Genomic DNA, 24,766 nt, shown 5'->3' with positions numbered 1-24,766 from the left:
AAGTATGGATGGACTAACTTTATAGTTCCAGCATTTTTTGGATGGTGTTAAGTGTCAGAGACCTGCCTGACTGGTGGATTAACATGTTCTGTAACAGTCTTTCTCATAAACTTCTGAGGCAGAGGCAAAAACATAAGCAGTACAGAGCATAGTAGGGGAAAGAGCTTCAAGGCCTTTGTACAACCATTGAGGTCGGTAATGAAACTGATGCTTGGTCAGGGCTTCACTCATGTTCAGATAGTGAAAATTACAGGGAATTACATGTGTGTTTAACACAGAATCTGGCCTTTCATCTCAACTAGTCTGTGGAAACCAAATCTTCCCCCATTCTAGCTACGTCACCTCAACTTTGCAGCATATCTCTTTGCTCCCACTTCTCTTGTGTCTAACTCCTTTTCAAAAGCATTAACTTCAGCATTTTATTCATTCACTGGATGTGGACATTACTGGCAATGGTGGCATTTATTGTCCATCCTTAAGAAGAGATATTTAAGAGTCAACCACTTTGCGAGGTCTGGAGTCAGATATGAGTCAGCCCAGTTAAAGGTTCCTCTCCATGCAAGACACCAATGATACACATGGATTTTCAAAGCAACCTGGTAGTTTCTTGGCTACCGATACTGCAATTAATACTTAATTTAATTCAAGATTTATTTAATTGTTTGAATTTAAATTCCCCAGCTGATTTGACAGGATTTTAAGTGCATCTCTGAATCAATGATCCAGACCTCTGGATACTAGTCCAACAACTTAATCACTGCCAAGACACAAGAGAGACTGCAGATGCTGGAAATCTGGAGCAACACACACAAAATGCTGGAGGAACTCAGCAGGTCAGGCAACAAGTATGGAGGGAAATGAACAGTCGACGTTTTGGGCCGAGACCCTTCATCAGGACTGGACTTAATCACTGCACCTTGTGATTGGAGTTCTGGATTCCAACCACTCTTTGAGGAAAGAAATTTCCTTATTTTCCTGCAGGATTTATCAGTGACCCTTTTGTATTGAAGGCCCCCACTTTGGAATATTTTGTTCTTTTGAGTCAACAGAACCAAATGTCAGGAGGCGGGTATAACGGGAGACTAATATCCTTTCACTTACTTAGCACAAGTGGCCAAAATCAATTCTCTTCCCAACTCTCTCCACCTCTGATAAAGACTTTGATCAGATCACCTCTGCCTCTCTTCTAAAGGGAAAATCCCCAATTAATCCAATCTTTCCTTCTGACTGCAATCCCTCAGGATTGATACCATCCTTGTAAATTATTATCCAGCATATGGTACCTTAAGATAGAACAGTGTCATGCGCTCTACCTCTGGCATGATCATGCCTTGCAAAAATTTAACATATCCACTGATTTTGAACTTTATCTCCCAAGTGCATGGTTAACATTTATAATTGTTCTGCTAGCTGGTGGTACTCCTGCTCAGGATTTGTTCAGCCTGGATCCCTTTGTCCTTCTATTCAATTTATTTTCTGGATGGAACTGTATTGAATTGGGGGTCAGTGCATTGATTAAGCATCAGATCCACAAACAACACAGGCAAAATGGGAAAGATGATCTTTTCACGACACATTTTTCTGGTGTTTTCATTCTTTTTCTCATTCCAGTAATCAGACACAATTACTTATTCCAATTGAGGATCATGGTATCCTTCAGCATCAAGGGAACTCTTTGCCTTAACATGAAAATACCGCCTCTTTGAAGTTGTTTAGGTTAGTCTCACATCCCTTCTTTTCCCTCATAGTTCCGCAAATCAGTCATCTTCAAGTTCCAACTGCTTTTTGAAAGTTCCTTTGGAATCTGCCTCCACCACTCTTTCATGTATTACGTTGATGACTGCATTGGTGCTGCTTCCTGCACCCGCGCTGAGCTCATCAATTTCATCAACTTTGCCTCCGACTTCCACCCTGCCCTCAGATTCACTTGGTCCATCTCTGACACCTCTCTCCCCTTTCTGGATCTCTCTGTCTCCATCTCCGGAGACAGATTAACTGCAGACATCTTCTACAAACCCACTGGCTCCCACAGTTACCTTAATTACACCCCACCCTGTCACTTGTAAGGACACCATCCCGTTCTCCCAGTTCCTCCACCTCCGCCGCATCTGTTACCATGATGAGGCTTTCCATTCCAGGACATCAGAGATGTCCTCCTTTTTCAATATCTGGGGTTTCCCTTCCATCACCATCAATGCTGCCCTTACCTGCATCTCCTCCACTTCCCACACGTCTGCCCTCAGCCCCTCCCCCTGCCAACATAACAGGGACAGGGTTCCCCTTGTCCTCACCTACCACCCCATGAGCCTCCGTATCCAACACATCATTCTCCGCAACTTCTGCCACCTCCAATGGGATCCCACCACCAGGCACACCTTTCCCTCACCCCCTCTCTCCACTTTGTGTAAGGACCACTCTCTCTGTGACTCCCTTGTCCACTCATGCCTCCTCACTGATAACCCCTTCTGGCACTTATACCTGCAACCGCACCAAGTGCTGCACCTGTCCCTACACCTCCTCCCTCACCGCCATTCAGGGTCCCAGCCAATCCTTCCAGGTGAGGCCACGCTTCACCTGTGAGTCCGGGGGTGTCATTTATTGCATCCAGTGCTCCTGGTGTGGCCTCCTGTACATCGGTGAGACCCGACGCAGATCGGGTGACCGCTCCGTCGAGCACCTTCGCTCCGTCCGCCGCAACAGCCAGGACCTCCCGGTGGCCACCCACTTCAATTCCACATCCCATTCCCACACTGACATGTCTATCCATGGCCTCCTGTACTGCCACGTTGAGGCCAGACGCAGGTTGGAGGAACAACACCTCATATTCCGCCTTGGGAGTCTCCAACCTGACGGCCTCAACATCAATTTCTCTAACTTCCAGAAACTCTACCCTTTCTTTTTCTTCCCCCCCCCCCCACTCCTTTGTCTTCCCTTATTCCTGTGGCTCCCTTCCCCCGCCTTGATGACCTGCCCATCTCCTCCCCTCCCCTCCCCCATCCTTTATTCCATGGTGCACTGCCCTCTCCTACTGGATTCCTTCTTCTTCACCCCTTTGTCTCTTTTACCTCTCACCTCTCAGTTTATTACATCTTCTCTCCCCTCCCCCACCCACCTACCTTCCCCCCTCTCACCTGAACTCACCTCTCCCCTGCCTGCGTGTGCTCGTGCTCCTCCCCCTCCCCCCACCTTATTCTGGCCTCTGGCCTCTGCCCTCTTCCTTTCCAGTCCTGATGAAGGGTCTCGGCCCAAAAACGTCGACTGTTTATTTCCCTCCATGGATGCTGCCTGACCCGCTGAGTTTCTCCGGCGCTTTTTGCGTATTGCTCCAGATTCCAGCATCTGCAGAATTTTTTATGTCTCCATTCATGTATTCCATTCTGGATTTCAAAATCCTCCATTTGAAAAAAAAAACAACCTCATTTCCCCCTCTAGTTCTTTTTTAAAAATAAATTAAATAATAACTATTTGGCAAAGGGACAAATTCACTTACCACCTATCACCTCCCCTCACCTGGATCCACCTGCCAGCTCTTGCTCCACCCCCTTCCCTCCACCTTTTTCAACTATCTCCCCTCTATCTTTCAGTCCAGATGAAGGGTCTCGACCCGAAACGTCGACTGTCCATTTCCCTCCACAGACGCTGCCCGGCCTGCCGAGTTCCTCCAGCTCTCGTGTCAACAAATTCTTCTTTCTTGCATTGCTATAAATTTAGGCAATTTGAAACACCTCTTTTATAATTCTTCCTTTAATTTTCTCAGCTCTAACTAAAATAATCCCAGCATAATGGTCGCCTCATTATAGGAAGGATGTGGAAGCTTTTAGAGAGGGTGCAGAGGCGATTTACCAGGATGCTGCCTGGATTGGAGAGCATGTCTTATGAGGATAGGTTGAGCGAGCTGGGGATTTTCTCTTTGGAGAGAAGGAGGATGAGAGGTGACTTGATAGAGGTGTACAAGATGATAAGAGGCATAGATCGAGTGGACAGTCAGAGACTTTTTCCCAGGGTGACAATGGCTAACACGAGGGGACATAATTTTAAGGTGATTGGAGGAAGGTATAAGGGGGATGTCAGGGGTAAGCTTTTTACACAGAGAGTGGTGGGTGCATGGAACACACTGCCTGCAGAGGTTGTGGGGGCAGATACATTAGGGACATTTAAGAGACTGTTAGATAGACACATGAATGATAGAAAAATAGGGGGTTATGTGGGAGGGAAGGGTTAGATAGATCTTAGCGCAGGATAAAATGTCGGCACGACATTGTGGGCCAAAGGGCCTCTAACTGTGCTGTAGTGTTCTATGTTCTATGTGCAATCCTTCCTCATCAAACTCCCAAAAGGTTACCTCTGTGACCCTTCCTTAAGCCATGGTGCTGAAAATTTTCCATGGTACACTAGCTGAAACTGAATCATCCATAGAGGGTTAACTTGACTTCCTTGCTTTTGTAGTCAGTGCCCCAATTTACAAAGCCAGGTACACCAATTACTCTCTTATCAAATTGTTCTGCCATCTTCGGTGATTGTAAATCAGGCCCGTCTGTGGTTGCATCTGTTTAAAATATTGCTGCCTGGTTACACTGCTTTTCCCTTCCAGTTCCTATACCTAGAATGGTACTTAGGCTTATCTGCATTAAATAACATGTGATGCATTTGCCTATTTCACCAAGTCTGCCCATGTCCTCCCGAAAGTACCTTTGTCCTTGCCAGGACTTGAGGGCCTGAATTATAGGGAGGTTGAGCAGGCTAGGACTTTATTCCTTGGACCATAAGAGGGATGACCTTACAGAGGTATATAAAATCATGAGGGGCACACACAGTCTTTTTTCCAGGGAAAGGGAATCAAAAACGAGAGGGCATAGGATTAAGGTGAGAGAGGAAAGATTAAAAGGGACCTGACGGACAACTTCTTCACGCAGGGAGTGGTGGATAAATGGCGAGCTGCCTGAGGAGGTAGTTGAGGCAGGTATGAAAACAACATTTAAAAGACATTTGGATAAGTACATGGATAGGGAAGGTTTAGAGGGATATGGCCCAAACACAGGAAAATGGGACTAGCTTAGAAGGGCATCTTGGTCAGTAGATGAGTTGGACCTAAGGGTCTGTTTCCATGCTGTATTGCTCTATGGCTCTATGAATCTATGGCTCAAAGTCTATTACTATTTCCTCAGCATTTACTACATCAGCAAGTTTCAATTTTCAAAAAGACCCAAGCATAGGTAGCTTATACATAACAAGAAAATCTTAATGAAAGTGTTAGTCTGTCTATGGTCCCATTGTTCTCATGGAGTTGAATTTCTTAATGAAGTTCAGAAATTAACTGATGATATGATATGGAGTTTCTCATTTTATTCCTCTCTCTCCTTTTTAAATACAGGGAGGAGTTCTGCGAAATATTACGGGCAAAAGAGAAATCAACCGGAAAAATGTACACTTGCAAGAAGTTTTTAAAGAAAGATGGAAGAAAAGTTAGAAAGGCGGCAAAAAATGAAATTATGATTTTAAACATGTAAGTCCCTACAACTGTGTCACCTCTTGCATTGTGAAGTTAATCCATCACCAGCATACGGTACTTAAGTCATGTGCAACCCCCATTTTAACTTCCTTGCCTAACATTGAACCCAGTATGAGAAGAGTCAACATTTCATTCTTTTGATTGCAGTTGTTTCTGCAGCTGTCAAGTTTAAAGAAGATAGTTCTATTCATAGAGTGAATATTGAGTAGGCTTAAAAAGCAAAGATAAGATCTTGCTCTTTTCAGCCACAATATGTAAGAATAAAATCTGGTAAATTGGTATATTGGTTTATTATTGTCAGATTAACCGAGGTACAGTGAAAAACTTTGTCTTTGCATGCCATCCATACAGGTCATTTCATTACAACAGTGCATTGCAGTAGTACAAGGGAAAACAATAACAGAATGCAGAATAAAGTGTTACAGTTACAGGGAAAATGCAGTGCCGGCAGACAATAAGTTGCAAGGCCATAACGAGGTAGATTGTGAGGTCAAGAGTCCACTTTATCATACTAGGGAACAGTTCAATAATCTTATAACAGCGGGATGGAAGCTGTCCTTGAGCCTGGTGGTACGTGCTTTCAGGTTTTTGTTTCTTCTGCCTGATGGGAGGGAGGAGAAGAGAGAATGTCCAGGATGGGTGGGGTCTTTGATTATGTTGGTTGCTTTACTGAGGCAGTGAGAAGTATAGACAAGTCCATGGAGGGGAGACTGTGTCCACAACTCTCTGCAGTTTCTTGCGGTCTTGGGCAAAGCAGTTGCCATACCAAGCCATGATACTTCCGGATAGGATGAATTCTGTGGTGCATTGATTAAAATTAGTTAAGGTCATTGGGGACATGTCAAATTTCTTTAGCCTCCTGAGGAAGTAGAGGCACTGGTGAGCTTTCTTGGCCGTGGCATCTACATGGTTGGACCAGGACAGGCCATTGGTGATGTTCACTCCTAGGAACTTGAAGCTCTCAACCCTCTTGACCTCGGCACCATTGATATAAACAGAGGCTGGTGTTCCAACTCACTTCTTGCCATCCGGTCTCCCAGATCCATGCGTGAGACTGACAACACTTATCCACAGAGGTGATAGTATCGCTAATCGCAGGAACAAGGAAACAGCATTAGGGCTTGGAAGCCCACTTTTTTTTCTCCATCTTTGCTTATACCACAATCACTAACTAATACCAAAGCCTATACGGGTGTTCCCAAACAGGAAACCATGGATGAACCGGGAGATCCACTCCCTACTGAAGGCAAGAACTGCTGAACACAAATCTGGGGATCCTGATCTGTACAAGAAATTGAGGTATGACCTTCAGAAAGCTATCAGGGATGCCAAGAGGCAATACCGACTCAAAATAGAGTCCCTGACCAGCCGCCAGTTATGGCAGGGCTTACATGCCATAACAGGCTACAAGACAAAGTCGGGCTGCATAGCTAACAACAGCGCATCCCTTCCTGATGAACTTAACGCATTCTATGCGCATTTTGAACAAAAGGGAAGTGGATTGTCACCATCCTCCCTGACAGCCACCAACGCAGCTGAACCTGTGATCACGGTGGAGGACGTAAGATCAGTCTTCCGGAGAGTGAACACGAGGAAAGCACCTGGCTCAGATGGTGTCCTGGGCCCCGTGCTCAGATCTTGTGCTGATCAGCTGGCAGAAGTATTTGCGGACATATTCAACCTCTCCCTGCTTCAATCTCAGGTTCCCTCCTGTTTTAAGAAGACCACTATCATCCCGGTACTGAAGAAAAGCAAGGTAACGTGCCTCAATGACTACCGACCAGTGGCTCTGACATCCACCATCATGAAGTGCTTTGAGAGGTTGGTCATGGCACACATCAACTCCAGCCTCCCAGACAACCTGAACCCATTGCAATTTGCCTGTCGGCGAAACAGGTCTATAGCGGATGCCATCTCCCTGGCCCTACACTCGGCTCTGGAGCATCTGGACAGTAAAGACCTATGTTAGACTTTTGTTTATTGACTAGAACTCTGCCTTCAATACAATAATCCCAAGCAAGCTTGTCACCAAACTCAGACCTAGGACTCAACACCTCCCTCTGTAACTGGATCCTTGACTTTCTAACAAACAGACCGCAATCAGTGAGGATAGGCAGCAATACCTCTGGCACGATTATTCTCAACACTGGTGCCCCACAAGGCTGTGTCCTCAGCCCTCTACTCTACTCCCTATACACTCACGACTGTGTGGCCAGATTCTGCTCTAACTCCATCTACAAGTTTGCAGATGATACCACCGTTGTAGGCCGTATCTCAAACAGCGGTGAGTTGGAGTACAGGAAGGAGATAGAGAGCTTAGTGGAATGGTGTCATGACAACAACCTTTCCCTCAATGTCAATAAAACAAAAGCTCTGGTCATTGACTTCAGGAAAGGGGGCGGTGTACATGCACCCATCTACATCAATGGTGCTGAGGTTGAGAGGGTTGAGAGCAAGTTCCTGGGAGTGAACATCACCAACAGCCTGTCCTGGTCAAATCATGTAGATGCCACAGCCAAGAAAGCTCACCAGTGCCTCTACTTCCTCAGGAGGCTAAAGAAATTTGGTTTGTCACCTTTGGCTCTCACCAACTTTTACTGATGCACCATTGAAAGCATCCTATCTGGATGTATCACGGCTTGGTACGGCAACTGCTCTGCCCAGGACCGCAAGAAGCTGCAGAAAGTTGTGGACACAGCCCAGCGCATCATGGACACCAGCCTCCCCTCCTTGGACTCTGTCTTTACCTCTCGTTGTCTTGGTGTAGCAGCCAGCATAATCAAAGACCCCACCCACCCGGGACATTCTGCCTTCTCTCCTCTTCCATCGAGTAGAAGATACAGGTCCCTGAGGGCACATACCACCAGACTTGAGGACAGCTTCTACCCCACAGTGATAAGACTATTGAACGGTTCCCTTATACAATGAGATGGACTATGACCTCACGATCTACCTTGTTGTGACCTTGCTCCTTATTGCACTGCACTTTCTTTGTAGCTGTGACACTTTACTCTGTACTGTTATTGTTTTTACCTGTACTACCTCAATGCACTCTGTACTAACTCAATGTAACTGCACTGTGTAATGAATTGACCTGTATGATCGGTTTGTAAGACAAGCTTTTAACTGTACCTCGGTACGAGTGACAATAATAAACCAAAACCAAAACTATATTTAAATAAAAAGTTGTGAACGAATATATCAATTGTCTATTTGCATGCAAGTCTTATTATCGACACACAACCAACCCCTTTCCCCTGGCCCAGTTTCTCTGCAGCCTTCCCTAACCCTACAAACCTCCAAATACTCTGCGTTCCTCCAGTTCTGGGCTCTTCTACATCCCTGAATTTTTCTGTGTCATATGACTCTCTATTGTCTTCAGACATTCAGGCTTTAGAAGCCCCTCCTTAGAATATTTTGCCTTTCTGACTCTCTCCCTCTTCTTCAATACATTTACTAAAGCTTCACCTTTCTTGTGGTCTCCATCTTTGAACTGAGGCTAATTTGTGCCTAATTTAGGCCCTCCTGTGTAATTTCTCCATGTCAAAGGTGCCATCTAAATCCTAAAACCTCGAGACTCATTATTGACTGGTAGGGCTAAATAATATCTTCAATCTCAGGCACTGAACTCAATAGAATGACTTTAAGAGACAGAGTACAAAGCACCTCTAGGCTTACTGATGGGCTGAATTTCTGAGTCATGTTGATTTGTGATGGCAGTGCCGATCAGCTCTGGACATTTCCATTCATTTTTTTCAATGTCTTAAATGCGTATTATATAATATTAAGTTGGATATTTTATTTAAATATTGATTCCTTGGACTTGGGGCTGAAACCTTCAGGTTGAGTATTATGAAGGCTATGTTGTATAAGCAATAAATTCCCATCAAATTTGATTCAGAACGCTACACCATCTTAATGGGTTGTTGATGAGTTAAGAAAAGATCTCACTGTCAGTGTGTTGAAGTACAATATAGATACTTTGTTTTGAAGGATAATCACCCAGCATTCATTCTACTCAAAGGTCACTAGTTATTGCGCTAATTATTCTGCATTCTGGGAGTTCAGGCACGGTAGTGTAGCGGTTAGCATAACGCTTTACAGCTCCAGTGACCCGGGTTCAATTCCGGCCACCGTCTGTAAGGAGTTTGTACGTTCTCCCCGTGACTGCGTGGGTGTTTCTTCCGGGTGCTCCGGTTTCCTCCCACATTCCAAAGACGTACAGGTTAGGAAGTTGTGGGCATGCTATGTTGGCGCTGGAAGCGTGGCGACACTTGCAGGCTGCCCCCAGAACACTCTACGCAAAAAGATGCAATTCACTGTGTGTTTTGATGTACATGTGACTAATAAAGTCATTCTGCATTCTGGGCAGAGGTGACCTTTTCATTTTCAGAAAGCGTAGAGGTGGAAGAAACTACAAGAGAAGGATTCTGGCACCAGTTAGGTGCCCACAGTTCTATTCTCACAAGGTCTTCACTAGGAATAAGCATGTTGTAGTGCATGAAAGGTTGGCTCCCAGATGCTGCCTCCTGCACCCATGCAGAGCTCGTCAATTTAATTAACGCTGTTACGTACCCACAGATTCACTTGGTCCATTTCCGACACCTCTCTCCCCTTTCTTGATCTCTCTGTCTCCATCTCAGGAGACAGACTATCCACTGGCATTTACTACAAGCCCACTAACCCCCACAGCTACTTATTTTATATTCAGTCCAGATGAAGGGTCTTCATGTCCTGGTCGAACCACGTAGATGCCATGGCCAACAAGATCTGAGTTCCTCCAGCATCTTGTTGCTTGGCTCACAGCTGTGCTGAATTGTTAGCATTCTCGTTTCTAAGTTATTAGTTCCATTCCCAAGGCCCAAAGCACAAAATGCAGGCTGTCACTCCAGTGTAGTATTGAGAGGCTGCACACTCCAAAGTACCATCTTCCAGATGAGATATTAGATCTCGGCCCCTGCCTGTGAAAAATCCCATGAAGCTAGTTTGAAGAGAGTGACAATTATCCCGGGGTTTGCTGGTCAGAATCTATTCCCACCACCCCCCCCCCCCCCAACAGTTCTCTGAAACAGATTATCTGAACCAGATGATAATACTGACACAAGAGACTGCAGATGCTGGAATCTGGAGCAACACACAAGATGCTGGAGGAACTCAACATGTCAGGCAGCATCTGTGGAGGGAAATGAACTTGACTTTTCAAGTCGAGACCCTTCATCCGGACTGAAAGAGTAGAGGGGAGATAGTATAAAGAGGTGAGGGGAAGGGGTGGAGCAAAGGCTGGCAAGTGATTAGTGGATTCAAGTGAGGAGGGGTGATAGACAGATGATTATGCTGTTTGTTCAAGCTTGTTGACAAATTGGTGTTACCTGCACCAGTTATATTACTTGACTTTTGACTTTCTCGACTTGGAAATAGAACACTATTCATTCAGCATCGCTGAGCCAAGATTTCCTACAGAACAGCACTCTGGGAGTATCTTCACTAGAAGGACTGCAACAATTCAAGAAGATAGTTCATCACCACCTACCCAAGGGCAATTAGAGATGGACAATGAATATTGACCTTGACAGCGATATCCTCAAATGAGAAAAGCAACATATAATCAAACATAACAATGCACATCCATTAATGATGCACTGGAATGTTAGTTTAATTTTTTAGGATCAAGTTCTGTTTCCTTCTGACTCAACCCTAACTTCCTCTCACCGGGAACCAAAGTTATGCTGCTGTCCAGAATTGCTTTTTGTTTGCTAGCTCTCAGTCACAAAATACCCAACTCATGCTGTCAAATCTAAGAGTTGAGGCTTTAAGTGTTGTTGCTAACTCTGCCTGATCCTTGGAGCAGTGATTCTTAGCCTTGTGATCACATTTCTCCAAGACAGTGCTCCTCTGCATCTCTCTAATCCTTGGGGGAACTATAGGAATGTCCTCACGCTTTGACCTTCAGACACTGAAGATATGGGTCACAGTAGTGGCTATCTGCTTTCATCTCTGACTCATCTCCAAAACTATCTCCCCTTACTTTTCCAGCTCATTACTGTGCTAATCCGTTGTTTCACTTATGTCTTTGTGAGAGAGTTTGTATTTGAATGATCTTACTTTGTTTCATTCAATTCAGTGCCTTGCTCTGTTACTTATTACCTGGGAAAAGATAAGGAAAGACTTGAACAGTGTTCTTCATGTTATACTTCCAGGAGTAATTCAGGACTCTGTTTCCAGGCAGTTGGTTAAAGTTATCCACATATAGGATTTCTGCAAAAATAGTATTAACAATTCCACAAAAACCTCTGCTGCAGTTTTAACTGTTTCAGCTTCTAAAAGTAACGTGAGTGTATTATGTGACTTGTTCTCACCTGAGAATAACATATTTGCTACACTTAATATCATAATAAACAGAAATCCAGAGTAGCCAAACCACCTCACTTTTCTACCACTTCAGAGTTGGAACTATGATTATTAATAAATGCAAATGATTTCAAAATATCAAAAACTGCAGATTGCTGATTTCCTTTGGAGAGGTTCGTGCCAATGTGACTCCAGTTTCCAAACATAGAATGAATTTAGTTGAAATGAGTCATCCAGTTAATATATAGTGTGTGTGTGTGTGTATGTGTGTGTGTGTGTAAGCATGTATACGATGATCCATTACTTTGATGCATCAGTCTGTCTCAACTGTGCCCGACTCTTGTTCCACTCCAAGGAGGATGCTGAGCTCCAGGTTAGCTGAAAATACTGGCTCTCACAAAAGAATGTCCTGTCTGACAGGAAAATTTTGCATTGAAGTCTGCATCCCTGCATATCACCAATCATGGAAGCCATCCCTAATCCCTGAATTTACAAACTTTCTCCTAATCTTCAATTTACAGCTCTCTAAATCCATTATTCATGTCTCATGCAAAGCAGAGATTTTGTTTCTAATTTTAATGACTAATTAAATAATCTCAGATTATTATGGAAAGATAATAATTATTCTGTGATGATTTGGTGGTTTTGTAAACTAAAACAAAAACAGCAATAATTGGTAAATTCTTTTATTTTTGTCACATGTACTGAGGTACGTGCGTGCCATCCATACAGATTATTTCAAAACATAAGTACATCAAGGTAGTACTAAGGGAAAAGCAATAACAGAATGCAGAGTATAGTGTTACTGTTACAAAGAAAGTGCAGTGCAGGTAGACAATAAGGTGCAAGGGCCATTACAAGGTAGATTATGAGGTCAAGAGTTCATCTTTATCGTACAAGAGGTCCATTCAAGCGTTTTATAACAGCGGGATAGTGCTGTCCTTTAACCTGGTGGTCCATGTTTTCAAGCTTTTTTATCTTCTGCCTGATGGAAAGGGGAACAAGAGAGAATGTCTGGGGTGGGAGGGGTCTTTGAATATCTTGGCTGCTTCCCCGAGGCTGCGGGAGGTGCAGACAGAGTCCATGGAGCGGAGGTTGGTTTCTGTGATGGACTGAGATGTGTCCACAACTCTTTGCAATTTTTTGCAGTCTGGGATGGAACAGTTGCCATCCCAAGCTGTGATGCATCCAGATGGGATGCTTTCTATGGTGCATTCTTAAAAATTGGTGAGGGTCAATGGGGACGTTGGATTTCCTTAGCCTTCTGAGGAAGTAAAGGCGCTGGTGAGCTTTCTTGTCCATAGCGTTTACATGGTTGGACCATGACAAGTTATTGGTGACATTTACACCTGGAAACACACTACTGCCGTTACCAGTTGTTTGGAAATCAAAAAAAAATACAGATACTGCAAATCTGAAATGAAAATAGATATTGTAGGAAATACTGAGCAGGTCAGGTAGCATCTGTGGAGAGGGAAACAGGGTTAATGTTTTAGATCAGAACAAAATGTGTGAAAACATTTTTCCTTACCGTTTTACCAAAGGGCCTGATTCTGGTTTAAGCTTATGTCCCCTTGAGGCAGACTCCTTCACAGCACAAATAGATTCCCTCTATCTATCTCAAATTTACTACCTACCAACCAATTTCCTCACTTGTCTAATCTGATACTTCAAGCCTGACGAGGCCTTCACAGCTACAAAGGAAGAAGACCCTTGTGTATTGAGCTTGTTCTCTGACAATATTTCATACAGCTGACACTTCCAGGAAAGACGTACTACTAATTTTGTATTATCCCAGTGCAGCCAAGTGCAAAGATCCAGTTCTCACCTTGTTAGCTATCATTGAACTATATAGTTTGAAAGGATGTACAGGAGAAGAGGGACCTAGGTGTACATGTGCATATGACATTTTTGGGGATTCTTGAGTGCATACATGGAAGCAGAGTGCAAAAGCAAGGCACAGAAGAGATTGCAGATGTTGGAATCTGGAGCAACAATCTGCTGGAGGAACTCAGCGGGTCGAGCAGCATCTGTGGCGAATTTCGGGTCAAGTCCGTGCATCAGGACTAAGAGTGGAGAGGGGAGATAGCCAGGATAAAGAGAAGAGGGGGAGTGGTGAGACAGGGGGCAGTAGGTGTAGATGGACCAAGGGGGGAGCAGGGTGAAGGATGAAGGGAAAACTGAGCCAGCTTGAGGAGGGGGAGGCATGGAGTTGGAAACAGAATCATAGGTCATGCAGCACAGAAATAGACTCCTCAGCTTGCTGAGTACTTGCTGATTGTCAGGCACCCACTAATCTCATTTTATTATCCCCAACACTCCTATCAACACCCCCCCCCCCAGATTATATCACTCACCTACATACCAGGAGCAATTTTCAGTGGCCAGTATCAACCCACACCTCATTGGAATGTGGGAGGAACTGGAGCACCCAGAGGAAACCCATGAGGTGACAGAGAGAACGTACAAACTCCACACAGACAGCAGCCGCTCGCTATACCTCTGTCTATACCTCTCGCTGCCTTGGTGAAGCAACAAGCACAATCATCCACATGGGTCATTCTCTCTTCTCCCCTCTCCCATCAGGCAGAAGATACAGGAGCCTGAGGGCACATACCACCAGGGTCAAGGACAGCTTCTATCTCACAGTGATAAGACTATTGAACAGTTCCCTTATACAATGAAATGGACTCTTGACCTCACAATCTACCTTGTTATGACCTTACACCTTATTGCCTACCTGCACTGCACATGTCTGTAACTGTGACTCTTTACTCTGTATTCTGTTATTGTTTTTACCCTGTACTACCTCAATGCACTCTGTACTACCTCAATGAACTGTGTAATGAATTGACCTGCACGACTGGTATGCAAGACAAGTTTTTCACTGTACCTCGGCACAAGCGACAATAATAAACCAATTCCAATACCAATACCCAAGGTCAGGATTGAACTGGGCTGCTGGTGCTGTGTTAGCTGTGTCACTGTGCTGCCCCAAATCCTCAGCGCCGGAAGCATGGCGACACTTGCGGGCTGCCCCAAGAACACTCTGTGCAAAAGATGCATTTCACTGTGTGTTTCGATGTACATGTAACTAATAAAGAAATCTAGATCTAAATCAATAACAAACACGCTGGTATAAAGATGTAAGCTATCTCATTTCTGGACACCATGTTTTAGGAAAGATGTGAAGGCTATAGAGAGTGGTAGAAATGTTGTAGAAAGGTTCCAGGAATGAGGAACTTCAGCTACAAGGTTACACTGGAGAAGCTGATATTGTTCTCCCTGGAGTAATGGAATTTGAGAAGAGATTTCATAGAGGTGTCCAGGATCATGGATGGTTTGGATCAGATCGATAGAGGGAAATTGTTCCCATTAGTGTTCCCATTCAAGGACCAGGAGGGCACATTTTGGATAAAAGATGAAAGGGGATAGTGAGGAAAAAACTATATGTGACTCCTGACCCAACAATGTGGTTGGCTCTTAACTGCCCTCAGTTCAGGAGAACGAGGGATGGCCAATAAACACGGGCACTGCCAGTGGCATCTACATCCCTGTGAATAAATAAGCTAAAAGAAAGAGATCACATTAGACACAATAGTACTTTGAAAACTCACCCTTGTAAGGGACGGTGCTGCTTTCTCAAATGTTTGCAGTTCACACCATCATTAGTATTTGTTTGCCTCTTTCTGTTTTTAGGGAGCGTAGACCTGCTTCTTCAGCCAATGCTGAAACACTTTGTTCTTTCTCCCAGGGTGAAGCATCCGAACATATTGCAGCTGGTTGATGTCTTTGAAACGCGCAAGGAATATTTCATCTTCCTGGAACTGTGAGTTAACAGTATCAAGAGGCAGGGGTGGGAAGGGATGGAGATAACCTGGTGACTATTGACCAAATGGCTGTCAATTTCCAATACATCTGTGTAAAATTTTACATGTTAAGTGAGTATTGTTATAATTTTAAGGGCAGCCTCCATGTACTCATTTTAAGCCTATTAATGACTCAAAAGGATTTGGGTTCAGGTACCATTCCAGAGAATTGTACGATCCACGCTGATCTATATTACTTTAAAATATTGGTGCCATAATAATAAAAAACAAAATCCAAACTTGAAAGTAGAAAACAAAACTTTTGGGAAAATTCCAGTTTCAAGGAGCTCAGGTATATCAGGTATATCAGTTACTTGTTTAAAAGCCATGTTGACAATTCAGTGCAATACTGAGGGAGTGATACTTTGTTGGAAATGCCAATATTCAGATGTGGAGAATCTTGCTTCTATCTCAGTTGGATATGTATCATTGTGTACTCCTATTCAAGTGTCCTCCCTGTAGCCTGGGTGCCTTTTGTGATTTAGACATCATGGTCTAGAAACTGGTTGAACCAACTCTATAAAAAAATGTGCAGTGTTGTTGAAAATCAGGTTAACCTGGAGTAGAGCAATTTTGTGCACATTTCTGGCACAAAATTATAGCACCCTCATTTTTCAACAGGATTTGCATTTTCCTTTAACATCTTCTGGATAAAATGATGTCAACACTAATGCAACATGCAAAATTCAGCTTTTGTGTAATTTTCAACTTTACTATTTGAAAATCTGGGCTGTTCTTGTTTACTCACAAAACAACCGAGTTTTCCTAAATCTTTTTCCCTCGAAACCATGCTGAAGGGCCAACACACAACATTCATTCTTTGTCTCTGCTGAGATCACTAATTTCCCGCTGCTTCAAACATAGCCTCAAATATGCCTTAAAGCAAAAAAAAAACCTGAAGATGCTGGAAATCTGTAATGAAAGCAAAAAATGCTGGAGATACTCGGCAGGTCAGGCAGCATCTGTAGAGAGAAAAACTGAGCACTTCAGGTCAATGACAGGAAGGTCATCATGTGTCTATGGAGGTGAGGGTCATGGTCATTCTCAGCTTCCTGGCCTCAGATCATTCCAGGCTGCTACTGCTCGCTCCCACATCTCAACGTTTGCTGCTGACTGCTGCAGTAGGGAAGTCACCCAAACTCCATGCGCAAGGAGAGCAGGCTTCATCTACTTTTCCTTCAGCCCACAGGAGCAGGCAAAGTAGGCACGGACATTTGCCTCCACTGCAGGCTTCCCCAGACCGCAAGCATTTGGAGACCCCATTCATGTCCTTACAGAGTCACAGAGCAAGGAAACAGGCCCTTCGACCCAAATCATCCAAGCCGACCAAATTGCCTGTTCTAATCCCGTTTTCCTGCATTTAGCCCATATCCTTCCATTCGTTTCATAACCGTGTAGCTGTCCAAATGTTTTTCAGACACTCTGATTGTACCTGCCTCTACCAGCTCCTCTGGCAGCTTGTTCCATATACCCACTGTGTGTGAAAAACCTGTCCCTCAGATCTCCTGTAAATATTTCCCCTCTCACCTTCAACTAATGTCCTCTAGTTTTAGACTCCCCCACCTTTGGTAAAACACTATTTACCCTATCTATGCCTTTTATAATTTTGTAAACCTCTCTAAATTCACCCCTCGGCCTCCTGCGCTCCAGTGAGAACAATCCTAGCCTATCCAATCTCTCCTCGTAACTAAAGTCCTCCATTCCAGGCAACAATCTGGTGAATCTCTTCTGCTCTCTTTTTCATGCTACCACATCCTTTCTATAGTGTGGAGACCAGATTTGCACACAATATTCCCAGATCTTGCCAGCAACCTGCCATCAGGAACTCCTCAGTGTAGCCCTGAAGAGGCTCTGTGGCGCTGTTGTAGAGAGGACAGTCTCCTACGGGCACTATTCTTCACTAACCTCTCAAAGTCCCTCTGATCCCATCATAGCAGTATCTGCACATTCAGTAGCAACACTTCCCTACAGTTAGAGAGTGTTGTTTCTATTGTGGCATGCCTCTTTAAGTGCTGGCCGCAAAGATCGCAACCGCTCTGCCACACACTGAGAACTGAGAGAACTTGCAGTAGATCCAGAGGTAATGCTGCATTGAAACTGAATGAAGGTGTTAAACAGGGAATCCAACAACCTTCTGTAAACCCCGCAATTGAAGTTCTCAGTTTTTATGAATCTTTTACAAACAAGGTAAGTGCAGCTGACACAAAATACTGTTTTAATGGCAAACATTTTGCATGATGCAATTTCCAGACTCACGAATAATGATCTGGCTTTTGTTTCATTTTGCCATGTGCAAATTAACTGTCCTGAATTTCCATATAAATGCAAGTGAATTCTTTCTGCTATGAATCTGGATTGAATATGGGCCCTAACGTTACGAGGTACAAGTGATTATTACAGAAGTTGATTGAGCAACTCCAGGCCATTCTCCTTCACTTTTGTTCCAGTGAAGGCTTTTTACTGGCGTTTGCAATCGGGGAAAAGAATTCTATAGTTTTTTTTGGCAAAAGATGGAGGGGATATCTGAGGATTTCTTTTAACGTAGTGAGTGTTTACGATGCAGATCTCAACAGCCAGTAGGGATGGTGAGCACAGAGCGAGGAAACAGGACCTTCACCCCACTGAGTCAAACACCCATTTACACTGCTCCCATCTTTTTCTTCCCATTCCTATCAGATTCTACCACTCATCGACACACTAGGGTAGTTTGCAGTGGCCAATTAACCCACCAGCTGCATGTCCTTGAGATATGGGAGAATCTGGAGTACCCAGAGGAAACCCACACAGACACAGGCAGAATATGCAAACTCCACACAGACAGCACTAAAGATTAGGACTGAACAGGGGGTCACTGGAACTGTGAGGCAGCAGCCCTGTGAGGCAGCTATGCCACTGTGCTGTTCATTAGGACTTTCAAAGGAATAGGCATGAGAAAAAATAATTTGCAGTTGAATGGGTCGGTATCGATTGCTCTACAAAGACCCACCACAAACTTGGTGAGCTGAAAGGCATCTTTCTGTACCATAGCGATTCTGTGATACGTTACTTTAATATCTGTAACTACTTGTCAATGTAAAGAAGTTAATAATTTGAAGCTGAAGGCTGGTTATCTGGGTGAATGGTGGGGATGAGTCTTGTGCCCCTACTAGTCACCGTTGTGGTGAAGATCAAGAAGCGAGCTCCAGTCCAAAAGATGAATTGTATTTGGTCTGACACTCTTACTCCACAGGTTCACTGGCTGGTATTAAAAGCTCCAGGGTTTGATACTGTAGGAGGAATGTTTAACATAGGCCAGAATCTCCTAGGAGGCTTTTATGCACTCATCACTCTGGATGGCAGCCAAAAGCTCATAATCCTTTACATTAAGGAAGGTGGCAGCAAGAACGTCACCTAAAACAAAGCTGTGTGTTGTATTTGGACAAGAGAACAGGGTGTTCAGTGGCCGAGAGGATTTTCAGGGATTGCTCAGTGCCTCGTTTCTTGATCACTGTTGTGATCATGAGATCACTTGAGAGTTGGTGCTGGCCAGAACCTGAGAGATTTCAGCTGCTTGTGGCAGCTTTGATTGGCTTTGCTGAAACAGGCGCTTAAATGCCAGGTGACATGCATTGGCAGGACTGTAGCTAATGGGGAAGGGAGCTCCCTTTGCACCATCCCATGACATCAACTAATTTCATTATGAGTGTACACATGTCACTGGAATTGAATCTGTAATATGCCTGCAACTCAAGCGCAATGGTACAGACAAACCTCGTGGAGTCATCTCAAGATACAGCACAGAAACACGTCCCCTGGCCCACCAAAGACCACCCATTTACACTAATCCCACATTAATCCCAATTTGCATTCTCCCTTCATTCTTCATCAGCAATTTACAGTGGCTAATTAACTCACCAACCCACATAGAACATAGAACTGTACAGCACAGAACGGGCCCTTCGGCCCACGATGTTGTGCCGACCTTTATAAACTTTCTCCCCGTTCAATCCATCCCCATCTCTACTTCACTTCCCATAACCCTCTATTTTTCTTTCATTCATGTACCTACCTAATGGTCTCTTAAATGACCTTATCGTATCAGCACCTACCACCACCCTCGGCAGTGCATTCCAGGCACCCACCTCTCTCTCTGTAAAAATCCTGCCTCTGACATCTCCCCTGAACTTTCCTCCATGCACCTTAAACAGGTGACCTCTAGTATTGACCATTGCCACCCTGCAGAAAAGGTGCTGGCTGTCCATTCTGTCTATGCCTCTCATAATCTTATATTCCTCTATCAAGTCGCCTCTCATCCTCCGTCGCTCCAAAGAGAAAAGCCCTAACTCGCTCAACCTCTCCTCATAATACATGTTCTCTAATCCAGGTAGCATCCTCGTAAATCTCCTCTGCACACTCTCCAAAGCTTCCACGTCCTTCCTATAATGTGGTGACCAGAACTGAACACAATGTTCCAAGTTTGGTCTAACCAGACTCTTATAGAGCTGCAACATTACCTCTCAGCTCTTGAATTCAATACCCCGGCTAATGAAGGCCAGCACACCATACACCTTCTTAACCACCCTATCCACTTGTGCGGCAACTTTGAGAGATCTATGTACTTGGACCCTAAGATCTCTCTGTTCCTCCACACTGCTAAGAATCCTGCCATTAACCATCTGCCTTCAAGTTCGTTCTTCCAAAGTGTATCACTTCACACTTATCCGGATTGAACTCCATCTGCCACTTCTCCACCCAGTTCTGCATCCTGTCTAAATCCCATTGCAACTTACAACAACCTTCTTCACTATCTACTACACCACCAACCTTCATGTCATCCGCAAACCTACCAACCCATCCTTCCACTTCCTCATCCAAATCATTTATAAAAATCACGAAGAGCAGTTGTCCCAGAACAGATCCCAGCAGAGCACCACTAGTCACTGACCTCCAGGTTGAATACTCCCCTTCTACGACCACCCTCTGCCTTCTGTGGGCAAGCCAATTGCGAATCCACACAGCCAATTTTCCATGGATCCCATACCTCATGACTTTCTGAATGAGCCTAACATGGGAAACCTTGTCAAATGCCTTAGTAAAATCCATTTACACCACATCCACCACACGACTTTCATCAATTTGTCTTGTCACTTCCTCAAAAAACTCTACTAGGCTCATGAGGCATGACCTGCACTTCACAACGCCATGCTGACTACCCCAAATAAGACTATGATTCTCCAAATGCTCATAAATCCTGTCCCTAAAAATCCTCTCCATCGTCATCATCTGCGCCGTCTCCACCGTCTTCGACCTGCGGATTCTCGTCACTCCAATAGTAGGCACACCACTGACGTAAGATTCACTGGTCTATAATTCCAGGGATTATCCCTTTTACCTTTCTTGATCAATGGAACCATGTTTGCCATCCTCCAATCCTCCGGTACCACTCCTGTGGCCAGGAAGGATTCAAAGATCATCGTTAACACTCTAGCAACCTCTTTCCTTGCTTTCCATAGTAACCTGGGATGTATCCTGTCCGACCCAGGGACTTATCTATCCTAATGCTTTTTAGTAGTTCCAACACTGCTTCTTCCTTAACCTTGACATGCTCCAACACATTTGCCTGTTCTATGCTAACCTCACATTCGTCTACTCTCTTCCTGGTGAACACTGAAGCAAAATATTCATTCGGGACCTCCCCTTCTTCCTTCGCCTCCAGACACATTTTCCCCCCTATCCCTGAGTGGTCCTACCCTCACCCTGCTCATTCTCTTGTTCCTCACATACTGTACATGTAGAATGCCTTAGGGTTTTCCTTAACCCTACTTGCCAAGGCCTTCTCATGTCCCCTTCTAGTTCTCCTAAGTCCCTTTTTAAGCTCCTTCCTGGCTACCTTATAACTCTCAAGAGCCCTACCTGATTTTTTTCTTCCTAAACTGTAAGTATGCTTCCTTCTTCTTCTTGACCAAACCTTCCATTTCTCTTGTTAACTATGGTTCCTTCACCTACCATCCTTTCCTTATCTCAGTGGGACAAACCTATCTAGAACTCCATGTAAGTGGTCCCTAAACAACCTCTACATTTCTGCAGTGCACTTACCAGAGAACCTCTGTTCCCAATTGACACTCCCAAGTTCTTGGCTAATACCATTGTAATTTTCCCTCCCCCAATTAAATATTTTCCCACAATGTCTGCTCCTATCTTTGTCCATGGCAATGCTAAAGGTCGGGGAGTTGTGGTCACTATCCCTGAAATACTCACCCACCAAAAGGTCTTTCACATGACCAGGTTCATTGCCTAGTACTAGATCCAGTGTGGCCTCTCCTCCAGTCGGCCTGTCTACATACTGTGTCAGGAATCCTTTCCTGTACACACCTAACAAATTCTGCCCCATCTAAACCTTTTGCACTAAGGAGGTGCCAATCAATATTAGGGAAGTTGAAGTCACCCATGACAACAACCCTGTTATTTTTGCACCTTTCCAAACTCTGCCTACTTATCTGCTCCTCAGTATCCCAATGGCTATTTGGGGGCCTATAGTATAGTCCAATAGCGTGATTGTTCCCTTCCTGTTTCCGACTTCCACCCACACTGACTCAAAAGATGATCCTTCTATGATGTCCTAACTTCCTACAGCTGTGATATTATCCCTGATTAGCAAAGCCACCCCCTCCACCTCTTCTACCCCCTTCCCTATCCCTTTTGAAACGTCTGAACCCCGGAACCTCAAATAGCCACTCCTCCTTGCGACAGCCAAGTCTGTTATGGCCACAACATCATAATTCCATGTACCGATCCACCCTCGAAGTTCATCACCTTTATTCTTAACACTTCTCGCATTAAGGTAAACACATTTCAATCCATCTAACTGATTGCATTTATGCCCCGTCCCCTGCCTATCCTTCCTCACCGTCTCTCTACACATCACATCTAATTCTACACCAACTGATCCATCTTCTAATGAAATACTCCACCTGCCAACCTTGTTTAAACCCTCCCCCAACAGCTCTAGCAAACCTGCCCACGAGGACATTGTTCCCTCTCCAGTTCAGGTGTAACCTGTCCCTTTTGTACAGGTCATTCCTACCCCAGAAGAGATCCCAATGATCCATAAATCTGATCCCCTGCCCCCTGCACCAGTCACTCATTTGTCTGCCATATCTTCCTATTCTTTCCGTCCCTGGTGTGTGGCACAGGCGGCAATCCAGAGATTACTACCCTTGAGGTCCTGCTTTTCAGCTTTCTTCCTAACTCCCAATATTCGCTCTTTAGGACCTCATCCTCTATCTTACCGATGTCGTTGGTGCCAATGTGCACAACGACTTCTAGCTCCTCACCCGGCCTCTTAAGAATGCTGTTCACTCGATCTGAGATGTCCCTGACCCTGGCACCTGGGAGGCAACATACCATCCGGGAGTCTCGTTCTTGTGCACAGAATCTCCTGTCTGTCCCCCTAATCAACGAATTCCCTATCACTATCGTGCTCCTCTTCCTCCCCCTCCCCCCTTCCCTTCTGAGCCACAGAACCAGACACCGCACCAGGGACCCAGCTGCTGTGGCTCTCCACTGGTGACTCACCCCCCCCCCCCCCCCAACAGCATCCAAAACAACATACTTGTTATCCAGGGAAACGGTCACCACGGTATCCCGTACCGACTGCCTATTCCTTCTCCCTCCCCTAACTGTCACTCAACTACTTACATCCCGCACCCTCGATGTAACTACCTCCTGGCAACTCCTACCTATCATCTCCTCAGCTTCCTGAATGATCCGGAGTTCATCCAGCTGCAGCTCCAGCTCTCTAACGCGGGCTGTAAGGAGCTGTAGCTGGACGCACTTCCTGCAGGTGTAGTCCTCAGGGATACTGGAGGCCTCCCTGATTTCCCACATCCTACAGGAGGAGTAGACTTCTGCCCTGACTGCCATTCCCATTGTTCTGTACAAAGAAAGTTACAAATAATGGAGAAAGAAAGAGAACCTACTAGAAGACTCCACTCACCTACTCCGCCTCTTCATGCTAAAGCCTTAGAGATGTCTTTGAATGTCTTTGAAAACCAGAACAGCTGGAAGAAACCCACACAGCACAGGGAGAACGTACAAACTCCACACAGACAGCACCTGAGGTAAGGATTGAACCTGGTGCTGAGAAGAGCCCCCTTGTTTAGCTTTGAAGGAAGTGACTTGCTGCCAGAACTTGCGTTTGCCTCAGGCTGTTTTTAGGTGTCTTTTGTCTTCATTTGTTTACCTGTTGAAGGGGTACGTCTCCTGTTGCATCCATCGCAATTAATTTTTCCCACATTGCTTCTTCACGCCGTGTATCCTCTCTGAATTCCTGGTGGAGCCCAGCAGTCTCAGTGAGGGCAGCTTGTCTCAAGCCTAGTTGGTGCATGCTGAGGGCCATGTGACTGAACCTTGCGTGAGTTCTGATGACAAATCCCTTAAAGGTACACTCCCAAATCAAGCAAGCAAAGTAGTTGTTGCTGCTGAGAGAGAAACAGGGCTAATACCTTCAATGGAACAGTAAATGAGGGAACGCCACAGACTGGCACAGTCCAGGCTGCAGGAGGACATGCTGAAGGACGCACTGAAACTCGGTGCAGCCAATGCTAAGGCTCTGTGAGGAAGGACCACAATCTCGGCTCCTTATACTACCACACTTGGAGGGGCAGTGTTGGATGGGGAAGCCCTTTGAACAATGAAAGGGGTATCACCTCAGGGAACCACATGAGGGGCAATGGTGCTATGTTTGTTTGTGTGTTTTTTCTTAAATGTTTGCATCACTGAATGTAACAACCATGAATGTTAAGATTTTGTTTTTGCACTGTTTCTTCCTTTGTATATATTTTGTATCATGAATAAAGTTTATTTTTGAAATAAAAAATATACCTTCGTTGGAACAGTAAATGACTGAATTGAAGCTATTATCCGTGTTTCTCTCCCAATATCTGTATACAGGTCTTGGTCCATGTGCCACCTCTGCTCCGATGTATACAGGCACTGCCTCTGTCCCTCTATATACCGATACTGTCTCTGTCCCTCTATATACAGGTACAGCCTCTGTCCC

General features: G+C 44.8%; 1 protein-coding gene across 6 annotated transcripts in view; it reads left to right on the top strand.

The window, feature by feature from the left end:
- LOC127571521 (caM kinase-like vesicle-associated protein) overlaps positions 1 to 24,766 on the top strand; it is a 139,817-nt gene that overhangs the window by 70,033 nt on the left and 45,018 nt on the right. For all 6 annotated transcript variants that reach the window (XM_052017958.1, XM_052017957.1, XM_052017962.1 and 3 more), the window contains 2 exons: positions 5,372 to 5,503; positions 15,612 to 15,686. In XM_052017958.1, the coding sequence (XP_051873918.1) occupies positions 5,372 to 5,503; positions 15,612 to 15,686 (207 nt within the window). The remainder of the gene's footprint in view (positions 1 to 5,371; positions 5,504 to 15,611; positions 15,687 to 24,766) is intronic.

This window comes from Pristis pectinata, chromosome 6, assembly GCF_009764475.1.
Source record: "Pristis pectinata isolate sPriPec2 chromosome 6, sPriPec2.1.pri, whole genome shotgun sequence".
In the NCBI taxonomy this organism is placed as follows: Eukaryota; Metazoa; Chordata; class Chondrichthyes; order Rhinopristiformes; family Pristidae; genus Pristis; species Pristis pectinata.
This window is presented reverse-complemented; position numbering and strand designations above follow the sequence as displayed.